This window comes from Alternaria ethzedia (assembly GCF_023757985.1).
Source record: "Alternaria ethzedia strain BMP 0044 chromosome Unknown scaffold_21, whole genome shotgun sequence".
Lineage (NCBI taxonomy): Eukaryota > Fungi > Ascomycota > Dothideomycetes > Pleosporales > Pleosporaceae > Alternaria > Alternaria ethzedia.
This window is the reverse complement of record NW_026056214.1, coordinates 388,167-408,165: the sequence shown is the minus strand read 5'-3', so window position 1 is coordinate 408,165 and position 19,999 is coordinate 388,167. Positions and strand designations below refer to the sequence as shown.

The 19,999-nt window shown below is 52.5% G+C and overlaps 10 protein-coding genes across 10 annotated transcripts; 2 read left to right on the top strand and 8 right to left on the bottom strand.

The window, feature by feature from the left end:
- Positions 1-26: 26 nt before the first annotated feature.
- On the bottom strand, positions 27-1,864 carry J4E87_007615 (uncharacterized protein; the record flags this gene model as incomplete). The annotated part of the gene is made up of 2 exons (XM_049379209.1): positions 27-1,142; positions 1,199-1,864. 2 exons carry the CDS (start codon positions 1,862-1,864, stop codon positions 27-29), a joined length of 1,782 nt encoding a protein of 593 aa, XP_049231120.1.
- An 887-nt stretch (positions 1,865-2,751) lies between these two features.
- Positions 2,752-3,661, bottom strand: J4E87_007614 (uncharacterized protein; the record flags this gene model as incomplete). The annotated part of the gene is made up of 3 exons (XM_049379208.1): positions 2,752-2,869; positions 2,947-3,233; positions 3,320-3,661. The coding sequence occupies 3 exons, from the start codon at positions 3,659-3,661 to the stop codon at positions 2,752-2,754; spliced, it is 747 nt and encodes a 248-aa protein (XP_049231119.1).
- A 387-nt stretch (positions 3,662-4,048) lies between these two features.
- On the bottom strand, positions 4,049-5,075 carry J4E87_007613 (uncharacterized protein; the record flags this gene model as incomplete). Its single annotated transcript, XM_049379207.1, has 7 exons — positions 4,049-4,276; positions 4,326-4,411; positions 4,458-4,566; positions 4,619-4,752; positions 4,803-4,856; positions 4,903-4,939; positions 4,992-5,075. The coding sequence occupies 7 exons, from the start codon at positions 5,073-5,075 to the stop codon at positions 4,049-4,051; spliced, it is 732 nt and encodes a 243-aa protein (XP_049231118.1).
- Positions 5,076-6,713: 1,638 nt separating this feature from the next.
- J4E87_007612 (uncharacterized protein) lies at positions 6,714-7,599 on the bottom strand (the record flags this gene model as incomplete). Its single annotated transcript, XM_049379206.1, has 3 exons — positions 6,714-7,237; positions 7,287-7,448; positions 7,596-7,599. The coding sequence occupies 3 exons, from the start codon at positions 7,597-7,599 to the stop codon at positions 6,714-6,716; spliced, it is 690 nt and encodes a 229-aa protein (XP_049231117.1).
- Positions 7,600-7,820: 221 nt separating this feature from the next.
- Positions 7,821-8,477, bottom strand: J4E87_007611 (uncharacterized protein; the record flags this gene model as incomplete). Its single annotated transcript, XM_049379205.1, has 2 exons — positions 7,821-8,323; positions 8,372-8,477. 2 exons carry the CDS (start codon positions 8,475-8,477, stop codon positions 7,821-7,823), a joined length of 609 nt encoding a protein of 202 aa, XP_049231116.1.
- Positions 8,478-9,043: 566 nt separating this feature from the next.
- On the bottom strand, positions 9,044-9,510 carry J4E87_007610 (uncharacterized protein; the record flags this gene model as incomplete). The annotated part of the gene is made up of 2 exons (XM_049379204.1): positions 9,044-9,357; positions 9,408-9,510. 2 exons carry the CDS (start codon positions 9,508-9,510, stop codon positions 9,044-9,046), a joined length of 417 nt encoding a protein of 138 aa, XP_049231115.1.
- Positions 9,511-9,786: 276 nt separating this feature from the next.
- Positions 9,787-10,875, bottom strand: J4E87_007609 (uncharacterized protein; the record flags this gene model as incomplete). Its single annotated transcript, XM_049379203.1, has 1 exon — positions 9,787-10,875. One exon carries the CDS (start codon positions 10,873-10,875, stop codon positions 9,787-9,789), a length of 1,089 nt encoding a protein of 362 aa, XP_049231114.1.
- A 1,290-nt stretch (positions 10,876-12,165) lies between these two features.
- On the bottom strand, positions 12,166-13,142 carry J4E87_007608 (uncharacterized protein; the record flags this gene model as incomplete). Its single annotated transcript, XM_049379202.1, has 2 exons — positions 12,166-12,473; positions 12,536-13,142. The coding sequence occupies 2 exons, from the start codon at positions 13,140-13,142 to the stop codon at positions 12,166-12,168; spliced, it is 915 nt and encodes a 304-aa protein (XP_049231113.1).
- Positions 13,143-15,880: 2,738 nt separating this feature from the next.
- On the top strand, positions 15,881-16,985 carry CHS7 (Chitin synthase, class 7; the record flags this gene model as incomplete). The annotated part of the gene is made up of 3 exons (XM_049379201.1): positions 15,881-16,115; positions 16,169-16,740; positions 16,791-16,985. 3 exons carry the CDS (start codon positions 15,881-15,883, stop codon positions 16,983-16,985), a joined length of 1,002 nt encoding a protein of 333 aa, XP_049231112.1.
- Positions 16,986-17,902: 917 nt separating this feature from the next.
- Positions 17,903-19,891, top strand: J4E87_007606 (uncharacterized protein; the record flags this gene model as incomplete). Its single annotated transcript, XM_049379200.1, has 4 exons — positions 17,903-19,339; positions 19,389-19,554; positions 19,606-19,722; positions 19,779-19,891. The coding sequence occupies 4 exons, from the start codon at positions 17,903-17,905 to the stop codon at positions 19,889-19,891; spliced, it is 1,833 nt and encodes a 610-aa protein (XP_049231111.1).
- Positions 19,892-19,999: the final 108 nt, after the last annotated feature.

Sequence of the window (19,999 nt, the reverse complement as noted above, 5' to 3'; positions counted from 1 at the left end):
TATAACACATCCCATATCAAACTACCCTACGACCCCCCAAACCCCTTCTTCAACCCCCTCAGCCAAATACCCGCCGCATACGCCCCCGGATCAGGAATCTTACTCCTCTCACTCCCATCCTCACTAATATACGTCGCACGCCCAAACTTGGCCTTCATATCCTTCGTACTATCCGCCTTCTTCTCCGCGACATCCACACTCTTGCTCAAATCCTTGCTCTCAGCCAACGTGTTGATAAACGGAATGAGAACGTCCATGACCGTTCTATCACCCTCCCGTGCACTGGTATAGTTCTTGAGGTTCTCGAGAGCGGCGGATGCGGAGGAAGCGAGGGTCGAAATATCCAGCGGAGCGTTTTGGGAGAGAGTGGCTTTTGATAAAGCGTTTGTGAAGGCGGTGACGAGGATAGAGAGGATGGCGCCGAGGGAGCCGCCGACGTCTTCGACGTTTTCGCCTATGCTTTCAAGGAGGGCGAGGATGGGTGGTGGACTGCTTTCTACGGCGTCGATGTTGGCGAGGATGGATTTGCAGACGCCGGCTACGGCTTCGCCGCAGTCGCCGTCGCCCATTTGCAGGTCATATTGTGTGATTGTGGGCTCGGCTGCGAGGGCGTCTTTGCAGGCTTGACGGAGCGCGGGGATGAGGGATGCTGGTGTGGCGGGGCCCTTGTGGAGGAGGGATTTGTCGGCCGCGGCGGCGTTGGCTTTGTTGCGGAGCTCTTCGGTTTCCTTGTTGATGTTGAGGGGTTGGTAGCCGTTCTTTGGCCATGCTGGGGCGTTTGTGGGTGCGTCCAGTAACTCCATGACGTCCTCGTCTTTGAGATCCATAGCCTTTGCCATTCCGCTCATGTTGCCAAGTGTGATGCTGAAGCCTTGGGCGTTGAGCGATGTTTCCAACACGCCGGCGTAGATGCGTGTTGGTACGATCTTCCAGTCGCGCTTCAGGGCTATCAGGGCGAGGTTCACCAGGGCGTCGAATTCGAGGTTCGATAGGCCGCCGAAGTTGTTGACGAGCATGACGACGTTATCGTTGGGGTTGAAGGTGACGAATGCGCGGTCGGAGTCGGAGGGGTCGAGGAGGTAGCGGAGCATCTCTTTGATCACGTCTTCGGGACTGGGCATCGGGGATATGGTTCGTAGACCCTGGGGAAGTCAGTTTGCGGCTTTAAGGTTGCTGGGTATGAGATAGCAAAACTTACAGGCTCGTTATGAATACCCATACCAACCACACAAGCATCGTCCTGCACGCTCTCGAATGCCTCCCGACCTGGTACATGACAATGATCCAGACTGGTGCCAATGGTAACCAGCTGCGAGTTACCCAACTCGCCAATCTTCCGACACCGCTCGAAAGCCCAGCCTTTCTGTGATGCGGCACCAGCAAGCTTGATGACCAACAGGTTACCAGCCAATCCTCTCCTTCCAACCTTGCCGCTCTTCTCGCGACCCAAGGCAGCGTCTTCCGCCATGCACACAACATCGACTTTGTATCCTAGTGCTTGTCCCTTCTCTCTGGCAAGACCAAAATGCAGCATGTCTCCTGTGTAGTTCGTGATACACAATATGACGCCCTCGTTACTCGGCACGTTCCGTATTCCAGCCATGATCTGCTTGGTGCTGGGAGAAGCGAAGATGTCACCGCATACAGCAGCTGACAGCATGCCGTCGCCAACGAAGCCGGACCATGCCGGCTCGTGCCCTGAGCCTCCACCGGATACGATGGTGACTTGATGCGGAGGGTGTGAGAGGTTGTAAACGACGCGGTTGGCCTCATCGAGCGCCATGTGGGAGTTGCGTGTGCATAGTGAGCGCAGGTTGTGGAGGACCACGCCTTCTGGGTTGGGGAAGAAATGCTTTCTTGACATTGTAGCGGTTCGTATGGATATGTGTAGTACTTGAAAGTCTGAAGGTTGTCAGCGACTGTAATGTGTTTGACGACCATAGTGTGAAGCCGGAGATTGCTGGAGAACATACCTCAATTCAATCACGTATGCCAACGTGTACACAACTCGAAAATAGCGGAATTGGATCCAAGAAATCAAGACACGCGGCGTACCGCCAATTCAGCCGGGCATCGTGCCTTTTAAACAAGTCCCCCGCATCCCCCGCCTCGATCAACATCATGACCATGAACCCCGCTCGTGGGCACCCCGTCAACTCAATTTTTCGGTGACAGGTATTCAACACGCGTCTAGAAGCCTAAATACGCGCTCAAATTAGCCCGAAACGATGTCAGAATGATATGCTAGGCTTGGGTATACTGCATTCAGACAAGTGGGCTGGTGGAAGCTGGGGAGAGGGTCGTGTTTGCGCCGGGGTTGCCGCTTTGGGGATGCCGGGCGGAAGCTTGGCTTTTGTGGAGGAAGCTCGCATCGGTCGGAGCTCCGAGAGCTATTGGGTCGGTGTCTCGCGACGAGACGCTTGCAGTACCTGGAGTATCCGCGCGGTTTGTAGGATTTGCGACCTCGCGGAATAAATCTGGGCTTTTTAGGACACGCGTGCAAGCCTGTCAAAATTGGATTTCGAGTATGCAGGCGAGCTGATCGTATTGATATCATCGCAAAAGGAAGCGGGCTATGATCGCTCCCTCCTCAGTACCTGCAAATCGACGGAGTGCCTCACTCACAACTCTCCGTTATCCAGTGCCCACACATCATGACAAGAAGCCGAACAATCCCTTCAGGAAAAGCCAGACCCCCATCAAGATCATGACTTTCTCGTCAAGCATGATCATATAGCCACACATGATCTTCTAGTCAAACATGATCTTCTTGCCCTTCAACAGTGTGCCACCGAGCAGTTTGCCAACTGCGTATCCAATGTAAGCGCCGGTAACGATAGTGACGGGCCACTTCTGCCATTCGCGGTCCCTGCGTTTCGTTAGCTATGCCCGTTGCGTATACGTTGTCGAAGCCAGTCTCAACGCTGGAGTCGGTCAAGTACTCACCAATCTAAGGGGATAGGTACAGCGCCCAGCCATGCACCAAGCACGGTACCAATTAGCCCTCCGTATACTTCATCCATCGGCATAAGTAGCGCGATGATCTGCCTCCAAGTCTCGCCGTCTACACCGTGTACGTATACCAGGGGAAGTGTGCTGAGCAGCGCGATGTGGGCACCAGCGAGGAGGGTGTGCATGTGATGCGTGGTGGCAGGCGCGCCGAAGAGAACGAGGGTCGCGGTGAGGAGCGGTGTTGCGGCGAGCGTGGTAAGGAGGAGTGATAAGAATGCCGGCTGTGTATCGTATAGTCAGTAACGTCTCCTTCTAGTTGGCTGTCGCAAGTCCAATGTAGGCTGTACGAGTGGACGTGTAAACGTACGACAATCTTCGAGTTGAGCCCCTGCTCCAGCTTGCCCGGTGCCTTCCCCTTCTTCTCACCAGGCTTCTTGTTCTTTAAGGAAGGCGTGCCTCCTGTCGGGGGCAGACATACTGCTACAAAGGCAATTTGCAGCACGGCGAGCGGCGCCAGAGTGGAAAGGAGCGTCGGCACCGGGTCCGCGACCAATGCAGGAAACTTGAAGGCATACACCGAAAGCACCAGTATAGGGTGAATGTGTGTGTAAAGACGTGCCGTGTCGTTCTTCAATGGCTCGATTGGCGGCGCCGTGGAGGGTTGAACCTTTGACGTCGCGTTGGCGTTGATGACAGTTGTGCTGGCCATGTCTACGAGTGAGATGGAGAACAACGATGCACGCTGCTGTCAACTTGATGAATGTGTCAATTGGCGACGCAACGTAGTGTGAGCGGCGTCTAAAGGAGCGGAAGTGGCGCCTGGCCTGTTGGATTGCTGCAGTCGCGGGTGTTGCGGAGGAATGTCGCGCATCGGAAAGTTTCGTGATGATGTCCGTGCTGTTCGCTCATTGGACAGATAGCAGACCATCACTCGAGCACCTCCATGGTTTGTGAGACATGGTAAACACATGTGAACTGTGATAAGATTCGTTGACTGCTCATAAGCCTTGATAATCTCTTCGTGTATCCCGTAGTGTGTTCCTCGCGTGACGTGCATTTCGGTCGTAGCATTCCTTCCGCAGCACCTTACAGACATCTATTGCTTCTGCTCGCCCTTCTTCGGCAACAGGTTCCTCAAAGAAAGATCGTAGACCACGTCCTCCACGTCCTTAACCCTGTACTTCAGTCCGTCGCTACGGCGGCGCAAGCTGTCGTTCTTGAGATTGAGGATCTGGAAACCTGCGTGCAAGTCCTTGACGAACTGATTGATGAGAAGCGGACGCTCGTAATCACCGAGAGTGACGGCGTTACGTGCGAGACGTGTCTGTCATTGTCAGCGTTGATGCAGGTTGGAGCTGAGCAAGGCAACGAACCAGTTCTTCGACGAGCGTCATGAGAGAATGGAGGTACTCTTCGAGCGAGAGGTGGAACTCATCGCGGTCCTTGAGGTTCACGGGAACTGCGATGGTTAGCGATGCGCATGTGCACCAGGATCCTGAACATACTCTTGAAGATCTCGCCGAGCTCCTCGATGGTCAAGAGACGGCCGCACTGTACCTCGCCACCATCGTACTTGTAGCCGCCGAGCCAGCCCCAGAACAGAGCGCTCTCGCACTATCGTGTTGTTAGCATTGCGATGGCGATATCGTGTGATTGATGAGCTTACTGCGCCCTGCATCTGACGGCTCCACATGTTGTTGAACTTGTAATACGGCATCTTTGACGCAGCCTGCGACAGCTTGCCGACGGTGTCGATTACATTTTCGATAGGCTCTTGTGCAGCTTTGAGGATGTCGGGTACTGCTGTCTGATTAGTCGTGATGTCGTTGGACAGGCGAAGAGCGACTCACGCTCGTTGACCGGCGTCGAGTGGGCTCTCGACAGCACGAAAGAGACATTGCGGTCTAAGTGCTGTCAGCGTAGTTCAATACTCGTATTGGATACGCTTACTGTGCTTCTCAAGCGCCTGAATGATGTCGCGCAGCTCCTGTCGCGTTGTGAGTACGCTATCACGTGCAGCTCTATTGGCCGCCACTTACATCCCGGGTCGCAGTGTCTTCGTCTACGCGCGCCTGAAGATCTTGGAAGATGGCCGGATTGACCATGCCTGAATTCGCTGCCATCGTGACGTGTATTTCGGAATCGGGGTGTTGTTGCAAGAAAGTTCGTGTTGTGGGTTAAGCCGACGTTGTTTGTCACGGCAAGCTACGAAATTTCGGTCTCTCACTACTCACCACGCAAAGTTGCTTTTACTCAGCTGTAAGCGCATCAAATAGGCTAGGTGTTCTTTCCAGAGTAGCATCTTGACCGGACAGCGTGAGTGCACACTGAATGAGTTGAGCACAATTGTGCTACGGTTGGAATGCGGCGCTTTCAAGGGCAGGTAAGCATGCGTGCGCCACCACTGCTGTGCAACATACCGTGACTTCACTCAAAGCGCTTGTAAACGACATCGCATACACACGCTTCGTGTCATCGCAAAACTTTAGTCAGGGCTTGCTTTCAAGGGCGGGATGTAAATGGCCGCCACAGAGCACACAATACGAAATATAGTAATGCTCTCACGGTTATCTGGATGCAAATGACGGTTACAAAGGCCCTATTTCAGGCAAGGGATTATGCAATACTTAGAGATGCTTCATACGTCGCGTTCACGCAGTGAGTGTCACATCAACATGAACCTTGATAACATTCCGCTACAATCTCTTGATTTGATGGCGATGGTATCAAAGATCAAGTTCCAGTTCAAAGTCGCAATCAAACTTCTTCCTCAAGCGACTGGCAAGCCAGCAGTCTCAATGAAAAAGTCGCGTCGGCCAGAGGTAGTGAAATACTGGCGACACTGTGCCAAAGAAGGTGAGCAAGCCCAGAGCCTCTTCGACTGGTTTCAAAAATAGGAATAATCAAGAATTTCCTCGTAAGGAACTAAATCGATTGTTAGCAAGATGCTTGAGAAGGGCGTTGTTGGCGTTGGGATGGGCTTACGTTTCAGAGATTAAACTGAAAAGAACAGATACTACACTTGATCTAAGCCAAAAGGCAAAGAGAGCTAAGGAACAGAAGAGGAGGCAGAGGGAGCGTAGAAATATATACAGCTCATGGCCTTGGCGCGCTAGACGTCACGTGAGCCTCAGTAGCGTCGCACGCACCTCTTCTGCCTGATCTCGGGAGAACTCCGGCGTCCGGGCGCCTGCAAAACATTGCCGGTGATGGTGAGTCTCCAGGCTCCAGTATCACGCTTCACCTTTGCCTGCTCGGGCGCGTCGTACATCTTTGCGTAGCGGCTTCTAGACTCACTTTCACTGTCAGGATATGTCATCGACTTTGTGGCGAGATCCATCCCCGATGGCCATTACCTAGGTCTGTTTCGTCTGAGGATGGCTCTGCATGAGCGTAACGGGACGCGTCGCGAAATGACCTAATTATCCCGAGTTGGGTACAATGGCAGTATACGCAGTGCTTGAAGTAGCAGCCCCATGTAAGGACGGTGATGTATACGTCGGGGCAACATTTCATCTACACTTTGTCAAGAACAACCATCTTCGCATACGGGTACATTCACATTCGTCTATGCTGATAGCGCGGGAATAGCAATGCTGCCTGTAGAAGACGAGAACGCTCCGTCACCCTCTCGAACAGATGCATACCGCGAGGTGCTCCACGCTCCATGACACCATGTCTCTCCCACTGTAACACTACGGTTAAGCCTTCAATCCCTCCACATCTCGGCGAACCCGGTCCTTTCGCGCTTCCTTGATACATCACATCCTCTTCATTCCACTCGCCTTCTTCGTAAGCTTCGGCTTGCCACGAACCATCTTATACCTTATACTCAACTTGACGATGCGACGCTCCTTCTTTCCCGCACTCTTCGCGCGCGTCTGGCGGCCTTCCACCTCCTTCGACTCCGCTTCAACGGCAACGTTTGGCGCAATCATTGCAACTTGTTCACGAGCGTGAAACTCGCAGCTCAAGAACCTCGCCTCTTCGCAAAACCAGTGGAAACTTGGAGCGTAGCCGGCCTTTTTCGTGGTGTTGTATTCTCGACCTTCGATGAGCGGAACGTCGTCGTAGAGTAGTTGGGTCGCCCAGCTCTCGCCATCCCATCCGACTCTCATATTTAGCGCTGATATATCGATGCCTTCTTCCTTCACGCGTTCGTCGGCTAGCGAACTGGGCGTCATAAGGCCGGTTGCAGCGCACTCCGATGTGGCTGTCGCGCGGCGTATGCGCGGAGCGATGGCGTAGAGGAAGAGAGGGCTGCGTAACAGGAAGCAGAGGTCGTCTGATGCTCGCGATTAGTTTATTGCAGCAATACTGGCCTGGCTACTTACCAAGGAGTTGTGTCCGATCGTGCGACGGTAGTCTGCCCAACGAATCGTCGAGTGAGCTCTGGAGATGGCTACGCAACCTATCTTTGGGCTGCCCGAGACGGAGCCTTAGCTTCATCGTTGTGTTGGTAGGGGTAGCGGGTCTGTTCTTGGATTGCTGGTCGTCTTGGGGCTGTGTTGTATTCGTTTCCGTGGTAGCCCAGGGTGAGAAGTCACAAGGTCGTGAATGGTGAGGCTCCAGCGAGAGGTCATATAAGTCGAACCATACTTAGTAATGCTATCGCCGTGGACCGAGGACCGACTTTCTCTCACTCATCACCTGCTAAGACTCGTGCGCAGTGGTTAGTCTTCATAGGCCTGTTGATCGTTCCTCGGTGAAGGCGGCGTCGCCCGACCACCTGATAGATTGATTGACTAGGCTAAGCAGAAAACTACCGCCGTCGGAAAATTTACATCCAGTTCGAGTGCTATAAAGAGCCTTGTCACATCTTGACGCCCCAGATCACACCCACGACGTCTTTGGTATGGGAACTTGCGCTACTCGACAACCGCCTCTCCGGCCTCCTCCTCCTTCGCTATACGCCTTTCCTCGTCCTTCGCACGCTCCGCCTCATCCTTCTTACGCTTCTCTTCATCCATCTCACGATAACTCTCCGCCAGCCTATGCACCCTATCAAAAAGCGCAATCATTGCGTCCCTCTCACTCACGACCGACTGACCCTTCGCCAGCGTCCATTCACCAACCAGGAAGCGCGCAACATGACCCTCCCAACGAACCGCACCAGGAATCCAAGATTCCGGTTCCAATTCCCACTTGATTGTGATTGCGATAGACTTTTGGCCTTCTACCGTTGACGCATTGAACTGGGTTGGGAAATCAAAAGACTGCGCCATACTATCAAGTGAATCGTTGGAGTCGCCGCCGTCGACAAGGGTTGTTGCACCGGAATGGAGTTCTGCATCTTCGTCGTTCTGCGGGCCCTCCCATGGGTAGTGCTGTAGATGTTTTCTTCCCACGTCGAGAAGATAGATGATGTCCTCTTGACTTATGTTAGTCAATCACTTCCGATGGAAGAGGTGGCACTTACTACACCAAGGCTGGTACTCCGTATAACCGAAGACTCCTAGCTTCTTGTCCGCTATGACGTATCCGACCTGGTTCTTGAAGTTTGGGTCGCATTTCTTTTCGTCCATGATTACTGTAGTCTTGCTGTATTCTTTACGCGGAGAAAGTTACGGACTGGCTGGGAATGAGCATCTTATATGGTACATGCGTTTGACATCAAACTTCTTCAGCGATGTGGGCGACGTTCTGGCTTGCTACTCATTCGCAGCATGAGAGGTGGCTAGACACGTGTCGCATGTTGCTGCATACACGTCGCTAAGTCATGATCAGTAGCTACCTCTTAAGGTAATGTATACCTCTACCTTGAACACGGGTCTATAGAATGCGACACGAAGTTTAGCCACCCTTCATGGCAGCGGAAGATGGCCTAGCTAATCACGCCTTTCCGCATGTTTGCGAAAGCGGCTTTGAGCAATCGAGCTGCATGTTCACAACCTCTCGACAAGCATCACTCAGAGTCAGGCAGCTTTGGATGATTGATTGGTACCGTTAATAGTTGGGTACAAGCCTAGTATACATTATGATAGAGCATATGACAGCCAGCAACAGTCCCTCGCGGCCAAGAGGTGAAGCACAGGGCACTAGTAATACAGTCAGGCTATGATGACAGCCTCAAAACTCGCCATGAGCCACATCACTCATACTCTCGTGCCAAAGTTACGACCTTCTGGAACACATCAAGCAGCGCATCTGTCGGCGATGAGGTGCTCCTTCCCTTGGCCAACACATATCCGTCAACAACGATCAGAACAACACTGCCCTCAAAGACCGTCGCGCCACGGGAGTCCTTCTCCGCGCCCTCGTAGCGTCGGATATCTAACTTGTTGTCGCAGTCCTGGCGGTTCTTGGCGCTAAAGGCAGGGCGGCTGATGGAGTGCTCGAGTGATTCCGTCTGCCAGGCATGGTCGCGCATGAAGGTAGGGTTCGCGAGGAGAGTTTCAATGGCCTCTTCAACGTGTTAGCAAACATATCAACATGTTGAAGAGGGTGAGACGTACTGAGGAAAGGTGTGTAGTCTGAAGCGGTGAGAAGCGGGAGACCACGGTACTTCTGGTCCGCTAGCATCGTCTGGAAAGCGTGTCGTACTGGGTTGAAAGTCATGTTTGGAAGTTGTACTTGTTGGATTGGAGTGTAGATATTTGCGAGTTATGTTTCGGCGGGACCAGGGTTTTATGTAGTCGGCGGGGTGCTTGATCTGATGCCTTACTCATGTATTCGGCTTGTTGATCGTTTGCTGCTGTCACAATGGAAGATAGAACTTTGCCAAGTGTAGCGGTATCATCTCGCAGCATGAAGGCGATGTCACCGTGCCCGTGGAGACCCCCTTCTGGACGTTTGGCATAGTCCGTAAAACCCACATGCAGTGGCGCGCCACACTCACAGAATGAAGAACTCGCGAATCATCTTCTGATTTCCGTTCGCATCAAGGTCCCCAATCCATGCGGCTGGCAGAAATGTCGCGGAGAAGCCACCCTTTTCGTCCATCCCAGCCTTGATTATGCAATTCCATAATCTCGCTTCTTCTACCGGCCAGCCGGTGGTTTGGTCTACTTGGGCTTCTTCCAACTCGATCGCTCGTTTGGACACCGCCACATGTTGCCCCGCATCCCAAAGGCCCTCCCGTGGTGGGTTACGTTCTAGAAGCGCTACTGCCTTTCGTCGGGTAACGGGACAGCGGCATCGAGTTGCGACAAAATAGAGCTGAGGAATTATCGCAATGTCGAAAGTAAAGTGAGCGGTATTGGGGTTCGTGGGCGGCCTCGAGTCGATGATTGCTTGGGCATGATGCAGGATCTTCTTGAAGTGATCTAGATAGTTGTCGTATGTCTTCTCGATGACTGTTGCTGAGCATGATACGTAAACAAACGTCGTGTGATACGAAACCTTGAGGGCGTTCGCAGCCATTAATTCATCGTTCGAGAGCGCATGATACTTCTCGAAGCGCTGCATGTTCTCGTACCAGAGATGATGGCACGCCAACAGATTGTCGCGTTCTCGATACAGTTCAAGACTAGGATTCTGCCGAACGAGTGATCTTCTTCCCATAATATACAGATGAGTTATAGATGCATTGCGAAGCTCGAAGTAGGCCTGGTGCGCCTCGGAGAGACTCGCAAATGAGCGCTTGGAGTACGAAGCAGGCATCACTTGCAATATCTCCAAATCTTCCTGAATTCTGGCGCCATAGAGCAAAGCTTGCGCCATGCCGCGGGTGAAGATGGACATCAACTTGTCTTCTGTTGAGCTTCTCGAAGGTCCGGACCCGTCCAATGCTACCTTTGGGGGATACGTGGTTTGTAATGAGCCCCGATAGCTCGGTAGTGCCATGCGGGGCGCGTACACTAGTTTGAAGCCGTTCCTCAAATGGGTGAAGGCGGCATGGTAGTTGCCTTGGAGGAACTCAATGCAGACGAAAAGAAGACAGATAACGAGTCCAAGCTCCGGCGAGTAAGTGGCATCGCTCATTCGATTGACTAAGCAGCCAATCGACTTATTGTAATGAGATAACATGACCTTGCGCTCATGATTGGCAATGAAGCCCGCGCATGCATGCTTCATATCTCCAGGCTCGGCTTGGCAAAGAGCTCCTAGAGCTATCACGGCATGGCGAACGGCTGGTTCCGAGTGAGCCATCTGCAGTACGATGCGAGACCAGAATTCTTTGTCGAAGTTGGTGGAGAGTGCAGGGCAGGCGCAATGGTAGTAGAAGTCCAGATAGCGTGCACTATCTCCAAGGCCACTGAAGGCAGAGATGGCCTTCTGTGGATCGGAGGCTCGTCCATGAGTCCAGACATGAACTTGGAACTTCGCGTCGTTTGTAGTGTAACCATCGCATTTGCGGCCAGTACGCACACACCTTACAGCATTAGCTCACGGAATGATCCGCGAGAACGGGGAGTCAATGCTTACTTGAGACATTCTGGCTTCTTCTCATCACATTTGACGCGTCGCACTCTGGAATCGATGTGTCAGCCTTTTGTCATATGCAAAGGTGTCCGCTGCGTACTTGCACGTCTTGCAGCCTGTCTTCACTTTTGGAGCCCGTCTGCGGGCTTGGAAAGACGCCTCGCTCGTTGAAGACATCCTGGATGCATGCCAGAGATGGCGGTAAGAGTAAAGTGTGACTGCATGATGGAGACGCGTGAGTATGTCGGAGAGGATACGCGACGAAGGTGCGAGTGTGGCGGACGGAAGACGGCCAATCATGACATCAGCGCCCGGAAAGCATCACGTGCTTTTACGAGCCGACCAATCGTGAGATGTCGAACCCGTGGATGTCCGACCACCTCATCCAAGAAAAAAGCCGAACAGGCCTAGAGCCTACATCAACATTATATCTCCTAATTTGGATGTTTTTATGTTAATGTAGACTGTAACCACAAAAACGTAGGCTGCAGACCTGTTCAGTTTTTCCCTATGTTGACTTGCGACGACGTTGCAGATCAGGCGCGCAACGACTGGCATAGCGAAGAGTGCAGCATCCAGATGAGGCATTGTATCTTTTCATCGACGGGATATGTGGCTGTGCTTACATACAGCTATGTACATGCCCGCACGCTCCCATGCCAGCTACTGAGTCGAAACTACCTGAGATACCTATGTAGTTTACAAGATGTCGCCGCGCGGAGCCTACATCGACGCTACGCCTTGCCATTTGCTTCTCATTGTCGTATTGTAGGCTGCACGCTTCTTCAGGTTCTTCAGGATCTTCCTTGTCTGAGGAGCACCAACCGCACCAACATCTTTTTCCCACCGCTAGATGTTTGGAGATTTGGCGAGGATCATTGCATGCAACCCCAGAGCGGCCTTCTCAAAACCGTCCTTGGCCAATCCGTAGACCTCCTCGTCTACCAGCGGGTCATTCCCCTCCTTCTCGCAGAGGTCGCCCTTGAGAACGATTGTGGGGGCCCCAGTGCGGCCGCGTTCCGGATGAACGGCCAAACACATATAGCTACGTCTACCCTCATGTCCTATGAACATGCAGAGTTGCCAGAGTGACTGTATACCATTAGGACCGAAGATACCGTGTACACCAAGGTTTATGACATAGTCGGATAGATAGTCTAGAATTATCCCGAGTCAGCGGAGGAGAAACCATGTGTTGCAGCGGGGAAAGAGAACTTACAGACTAGACGATGCATTGCGTCCGGATTCTCCGCCCACCAGATAGCCAAGATATCTCGGAGGACCAGATATATGCGATCGTAGAGCATCTCGCGAGTGAGACGCTCAAGTGGCTCGCGATAGATCTGCGGCACATACGGTCCTGGTGATGGCTCTGGGGATGGCGACTTTGACTGCGTACCAATGACGGGCATGTGGCCTGTCAACGGAGCATACGGCGGGGATGGCGACTTCGACTGTGTACCGATGATGGGTATGTGACCTGTTGGCGGAGCATACGGCGGGGAAGGCGATTTCGACTGCGTACCAATGATGGGCAGGGGAGCTTTCGGCGGAGCATGCTGCGCGGTGGTGTGGAAAGGAGCGTACGCGGTCGGTGGTATAGCCATACGCGAAGGCTGGAAGCTGGGAACCCTCGGGGAAGGCGGTGATAGCTGGCGTACGGACGTGGTTGGAGACATGGACGGGGAGGCTAGACCGGGCGACGGAGAAGTTGAGTCGCCCCTTGGTCCAGTCGTGACGCGAAGAGGATTCTGCGCCTGGTAGTCGTGCAGTCGCGACACTGCGTCGTTGGCGGTGCGGGAGAAATCAGGAGGATAGTCGGCCATCGTGTGTGATATGCAGTTGAGACGGAACTTGTTCTTGGTAGAGGACGTCGGGTGTCAAGAGCGGCGACTCAGGACTTGAAAGCTCTCAGATCATCAGAGCAAGCGGTTGAAGGGAACAAGTGTGAGCGCGGTGATGCTAGTGGTAGTGATAATTCGTGGTCGCGCTCGCTGGGAAGAGATTTCAGGTGCAAAGTGATAGTGAAAGTGAGTGAAAACAAACTTACGCATTCTAAAGACTGCCTGGCCGTATAGGTATATCCAATTGACATGCCGATCATGAAATGCTACACTACGGTTCAAGTGTATACCCAAAGGTTCAGCTACCCTGGCATAGGGGCGCTTCTTGCGGAATGCTAACGCCTGGTCTAACAAGACACGGTTTTACGAATCGTCCAGAGACTTGAGCGGGGCAACCCATCGACTTTCCTAGTACCAGCTATCATCAGGCGGGTTTGTCCAGGTACTCCATTGGCCAATACGGCAACAGCGGTGGCCTCGACAACGACAGCGACGTCGACAGCGTTCTCGGCAATGACGAGGACATAACCTTTGCGAACATCGTACCCCAAATCGCCACTGGCGATTTCGATGTCAACGGCATATGTGATGAGAACGATAGCTCAAGCGATAGCTTGTTCAGCGACGACGAACAAGAGAGCAGAGGAGCAATAAGGTCCGCCGCTGATCTGGCGATACGACATCGTGATCTCATTGCAAACGACCGGGTACCTGCAGGAGTACAGCCTGGACAGCCTACTAGGGAAGGATTCAACAATATGGCGCCATTAAAACATGTGGCTACATTCTCGACTATCAACACTGTCAACGATCATAGTATTATCACCCTGTCGGATGTTGGAACCTCTCTACTGGCACCGAATGGTATCGGGAAGAACCCTGTCTCCCTTTACATGCATTACTGCAGGAATAGATCAGTCAACGGCTGTGACTTGGTGACTAAAGGCGCCGACCACCTAAGTCAGCACCACAAGAAAGGCGACCCAAATGTTGACATGTCCGCCAAGAAACACAGGGTTCCGAAGGCAGCGAAACCACTAAAGCCTAGTAGACCACCTGGAGCGTTCCCTTGTCCCCGAGCCGGATGCGAGAAGACTTGCACGACGAGCACTAACCTCACACGCCACGTAAGGTCACATGACTGGGAAGATAACGTTTGTCCCTACGGATGTAACGCCAGCAAATACTACACATCGGAGTATGCGCTGTACAGTCACTTCAAGTCCGCACATCCCAACAACTGGTCGCTCACTCGGTGTCCCGCTCTTGGCTGTACATCGAACCGTATGTGGAAGAATTTGGCGGCGCTTGAAGAGCACTTCAAGAAGAAGCATCCGGATGTGATCAGCGACGCTGAGAGGAACACGTTGATAGAGCGTTGTCAAGGAGGGGTTATGTGAAAACCGCCATTGGCGATTGCAGTTCAAAAGCATCAATGGTCCTCGATTTGCTTGCCAGATAGAGATAGGGTGGGTTGTGCTGCTGCGGCGCTTTCTACGCAACCCCAGAAAGCTCTAGCTAGAACAAGACGCGTCTACAAAAAGACACTGTAGTTAAGTTTAGACAGTTAATATTGCTATACAAGCGAATAAGGTTCTCACAAACATGAAACGGTGAATGTACAACGTTTTATGTGAAGATAGTATTTCAAGACTGTGTTCACAAGACGCAAAAACACTTGCAGTCTATCTACCTAGGTAGGTATGTAAGCAAGAAACTGAACAGATGCGCTGCAGCCTACATCAGTATCAAAACTGAAAATCAACAGTATGCTGAGACAATGTAGACATCCAGATCATGAACAGGTGCCATGTTGATCAAGTGTAGATCCAAGAAGTTAAGCTATACAATGCGGTTCTAGCAGAATGTTGACGCCTGTTCCGACAGAACACGATTTTACAGATTCACCTCATTTAAGAGAAAACGTGGACACCGTGGAGCCTACATCAACATTCGAAGATACAAAGTATGTAAATCAACGTCAATGTAGGCTCTAGGGTGTCTAGACTTTCCTTGAATGAGGTGAATTGCCCTACGACCCGAGCGGCGCAACGAATTTAGTTTCCAAGTACCAGCTTCCATCAGGCGGGTTTGTCGATGTGTCCTATCGATCTTAAACCACGTATGCACAAATCGCGTGCTCTGCAACCTACATTAGCGATAAAATCAAGAAATGACAGAACCCTGAGGCAATGTAGACATCTAGGGTATCTACTTCACCGAGGGGTGCTCGAGCATGCTCTCTTATGTGCCACTACGAGCCGCTGCGGTCTCTTCTATTGGCATGGTAGGTTATGGACAGGGGTGATTTTATTCCATAAGGACGTTGACAAAAGAGGAGGATCGCGACTTTGGTGCGAGTGGCGGCATCACGAGGTTGTATCGTTTCGTTGCCCGGAGAAAATCGTGGAGACGCAAATAGCACGGACTAGTCTGGATGTGGATACGACCTGCAGGGTGGGCCTAGTGCGGCTCGGGAAGTGTCAACAGTGCGCATTCACTCCTGACAACCGCCCCCATAGTATCCCTGACCCTCGTCGCACCCCACCGCGCCTTCTCTCGTTTCTGTTTACCTTGCGGACATTCACTCGCTAATCGTCCGCACCTTCCTCCGCTATCACACTTCACTCACTTACCGTCGTCGACACCAAGCTACCGCCGCACACCGCGCCAGACCCGCCGCAACCCGAGCGACACCACACGTTTCGTAATCCGCCATCATGGGCTTCGGCGACTTCCAGACGATATGCGAAAAGGCACCGATACCACTATGCGCGCTTGTGGGCCACCAGGCGATCAATGACGGCGTGGGCATCCAGACAGAGTGCTATGCGCGCACCATTGAGATTGCGAATACCCTCATTTTCGAGGCGGCGAACGACTTCATGCACATCTTGGCCATGATAATGACCGTCGTCATGATTATCCACGTGCGCTCCAAGTTCACAGCTGTCGGTACGTTTGCGCATTGCCGTCTATAGCCGGGGCAGTTCACTAATGCATAGCAGGTCGCAAGGAAATCACGTCCTTCTTCTACATCTACCTCCTTTTGACCATCATATCGCTCGTCCTCGACGCCGGTGTCGCTGCTCCTGGTTCTGCTGCCTACCCGTACTTCGCCGCCGCCCAGAATGGCCTCGTCTCCGCGCTATGCACCTGTCTGCTGATCAACGGCTTCGTCGGCTTCCAACTTTACGAGGATGGCACCACACTCTCCGTCTGGCTCCTTCGCCTCTCTTCGCTGGCCATGTTCATCGTCGGCGGTGCCGTGAACCTCCTGACGTTCAAGGGCTGGGCTGGACTGGAACCTGGCAACCCCGTCGGCATCTTTGTCGTTACCTACATCGTCAACGCCATCTGCCTCTTCGTATACACCGTCAGCCAGATCATCTTGGTTGTCGGAACACTTGAGGACCGCTGGCCACTCGGTGATATCTCATTCGGCATCTTCTTCTTTGTCATCGGCCAGGTCATTCTATACGTCTTCAGCGACACCATCTGCGACCAGGTCCAGCACTACATCGATGGCCTCTTCTTCGCCACTATTTGCAACCTGCTTGCCGTCATGATGGTCTACAAGGTACGCTTATCACTAACATTATCCAACCGAACAACGCTAACAACTTCCAGTACTGGGACTCCATCACTCGCGAAGATCTTGAATTTTCCGTCGGCGTCAAGCAACACAACTGGGAGGTCAAGGAGCCTTTCCTCGAGGAGGACCAAAAGCGTGGCACCATGTACCAGGACTCCGACTACGACGCACCATCGCTATACCAACAACCATACACGCGCAACTCGCACTACTCCGCCGTCGGCCATTAGGCTCACGACAACATCCCGCTTTGTTTTACTTTCGATGATACATGTTTTGCGCATACCATTTTACGGCATTGGGTGGAGTTTATGGCGCACATTAGCTTCGGCAAAATGCTTCAGCACTGTACTACTGCTTGTAAACGGTAGCTTTTGGAATTTGGAGGAGCTAGGATATGCAAAAGCACTTGGTAATGTGCTCTTTTGCCGCCTTTCGCAGACGAGACCATGACATATTTAGCGCTTATATAGTAATATCAACTCTTAACAATCGACCGAAGTCCTCCCTGCGCACACCGTCGTCTCATACTAGGGGGTGAACGAACAGGTGCCCTACGATCTACATTAGTTTCAAGACAAGCCTACGACAAGATCTCAAGGCAGTGTAGACTTCAAGGTCATATACCCTCTTGTCCCTGGAGGTGGGTGGTTTACTGTATTCTTTACATGGCGTCTTGTCCGAGCCGAGGCTTCCTGGGGCCGCGCGGAAAGCGTCGCAGCAGCACAACCTATCCCACCCCCATCTGGCAAGCAATGCGAATACCATTGCTGCAGACAACCTTGGAATACTGTCTTCACATGATTCTCAGACATTCACCGCTCGAAGTTTGGGAGAACCTTACTCCGGCCCCTTCCCCGGATTCGCTGCACTGATGATACGCTAGTGAGCGGGTCGATGTTCATCCCCGCAGCATGTCCGATGCACCCTCGGGGCTTCATTCGGCACGTATAAACTGCGCAATGCTGTCGTTCCGCGATGTCGTCTTCCACTGTTACTGCATCATTGAACGTCGCTGTAGAGAGTAGCATCAACGCGTGCATCACATACAATCGCCTTTCATCTCATCTTTACCGTCTACGGGCTCACCCATTAGCGCCCCAAACTCCAGCAATTCGATAACGAATCGATATACTACGTTGACCCGATGCCAAAAACGGATGTTCTCATATCCGGTTCCGGTTCAGCTGGTGTCTTTGCAGCAACTTGGCTTGCAATCTACAACATCCCATTTACGATTCTGGAGCAACGTCCTGGTCCACTAAAGATCGGCCAAGCAGATGGCGTACAGGTGCGCACAGTAGAGATCTACGAGTCATTTGGTCTATCGGAAGATTTGTTGCGTGAGGCATACCATATCTTGGAGGTATGCTTCTGGGGCGTGGACGAAGATGGCAATGGCAATGAGCAGGGCGGAATCAAGAGGAAGAGTAGATCTATCGATACAGAGAAGGGTCTGAGTCATTTGCCGCATGTGATTCTGAATCAAGCGCGCATGAACGGACTGATGCTGGGAAAGATGGAGACCATCTTGAAAGAGCAGGGAAGATGGAAGGAAGGAACGAGCAACGGGATCGAGTATGGCTGGGCCGTTAAGAGTGTGGACATTGACGAAAAGAGAAAGAACGACCCGAACGCCCATTGCGTCAAAGTGACCGCTGAGAAAGATGGCAAAGAAGATGTCTGGGAAGCAAAATACGTCCTAGGCTGCGACGGCGCGCATTCCACCATCCGCAAAGCCCTCGACATCCGCATGCTCGGCGACTCTTCCGACACCGTTTGGGGCGTCATGGACATCTACCCACTTACAACCTTCCCCGACATCCGCCGCAAGTGCACCATACACAGCACCGCTGGCAACTTGATAATCATCCCTCGCGAAGGCGGCCAACTAGTCCGTTTCTACATCCAGCTACCCGCCGGTACGCAGCCCAGGACAGTTAAGTTGGTCGACTTGCAAGAACAGACTCGCAGGATCTTTGCGCCATACACCATGGACTTTGCAGATGTCTTCTGGTGGAGTGCATACAGTATTGGTCAGCGCCTTGCTGAAGTGTTCCATGCGCATAACCGCGTCTTTTTGACGGGTGATGCGTGTCACACGCACTCGCCGAAGGCAGGTCAGGGAATGAATGTGTCGCTTCAAGACGGTTACAATATCGGCTGGAAACTTGGCTCCGTCTTGTGTGGTCTCTCACCTCCTTCTCTGCTGTCGACATACGTTACCGAACGCAGTAAGACGGCAGCTGACCTCATTGCTTTTGACAAAGAGTTAGCAAAGATGATCAGCAGAAAGGATCGGTACGAAGGCGAGTTTGCGGACTACTTCAGGAAGAGCGGGCGGTATATGGCGGGGTTCACGGCGAGGTACGAAGACACCGTCATTACCAAGGGGATGGAGAAGGAGAAGAGTGCGGCCACGGCGGTCACAGTGGGGACGCGCTTTCCAAGTGCGCAAGTGATACGGTTTTGCGATTGCAAGGCTGTGCAGTTGATGAGTATACTCAAGAGTGATGGAAGATGGCGTGTCGTGGTATTCGGTGGAGACATCAATCAGACTCAGCATCAGCAGCGCCTGGAGAAGGTAAACACATCTACCTCACATGAACTAAATATCCGCTAACATCACGTAGCTATCGAAAGCCCTCGAAGGAACCGCAAGCCGATATACACCTGCTGGGAAACACATAGACAGCGTCATCGAGACGATCCTCGTACTGAGGAGCAAATTCTCGGAAACGGAGCAAGAAAGCATACCCGACTACTTCTGGCCAAAGAGTGGGAAGTGGAACATACGCGGTATGCGGCCCCCTCATATCTCGTCCATCATCGCGCTGACCAATACGACAGATCTCCACAAGACGTTCATCGACGACGACCACTACAACTCCGGCCATGGACACGCGTACGAGAAGTACGGTGTGAATCCAGATGTGGGCGCAGTCGTCATCGTGAGACCTGATCAATGTGAGTACTCGACGCGCGATCATTGACACTGCAAGAGAAATACTGACACGATGTAGATGTATCCAAAGTGACGAGCCTTGATGACTTTGATGGTGTTGCGGACTTCTTTGCGGGATGTTTGATTGAGCAGGCCTTCACGCCGGTTGCAGGCACAAGCGCGAAGTTATGATTCATCCGATGGCAATCAACTCCGCCGGCACCGGCCGCGGGGCCAGAATCTTGGGAAGCGGCGAGACTAGCGAGTATAAATACCAACTCTCATGTCCTCAGCTTTCCT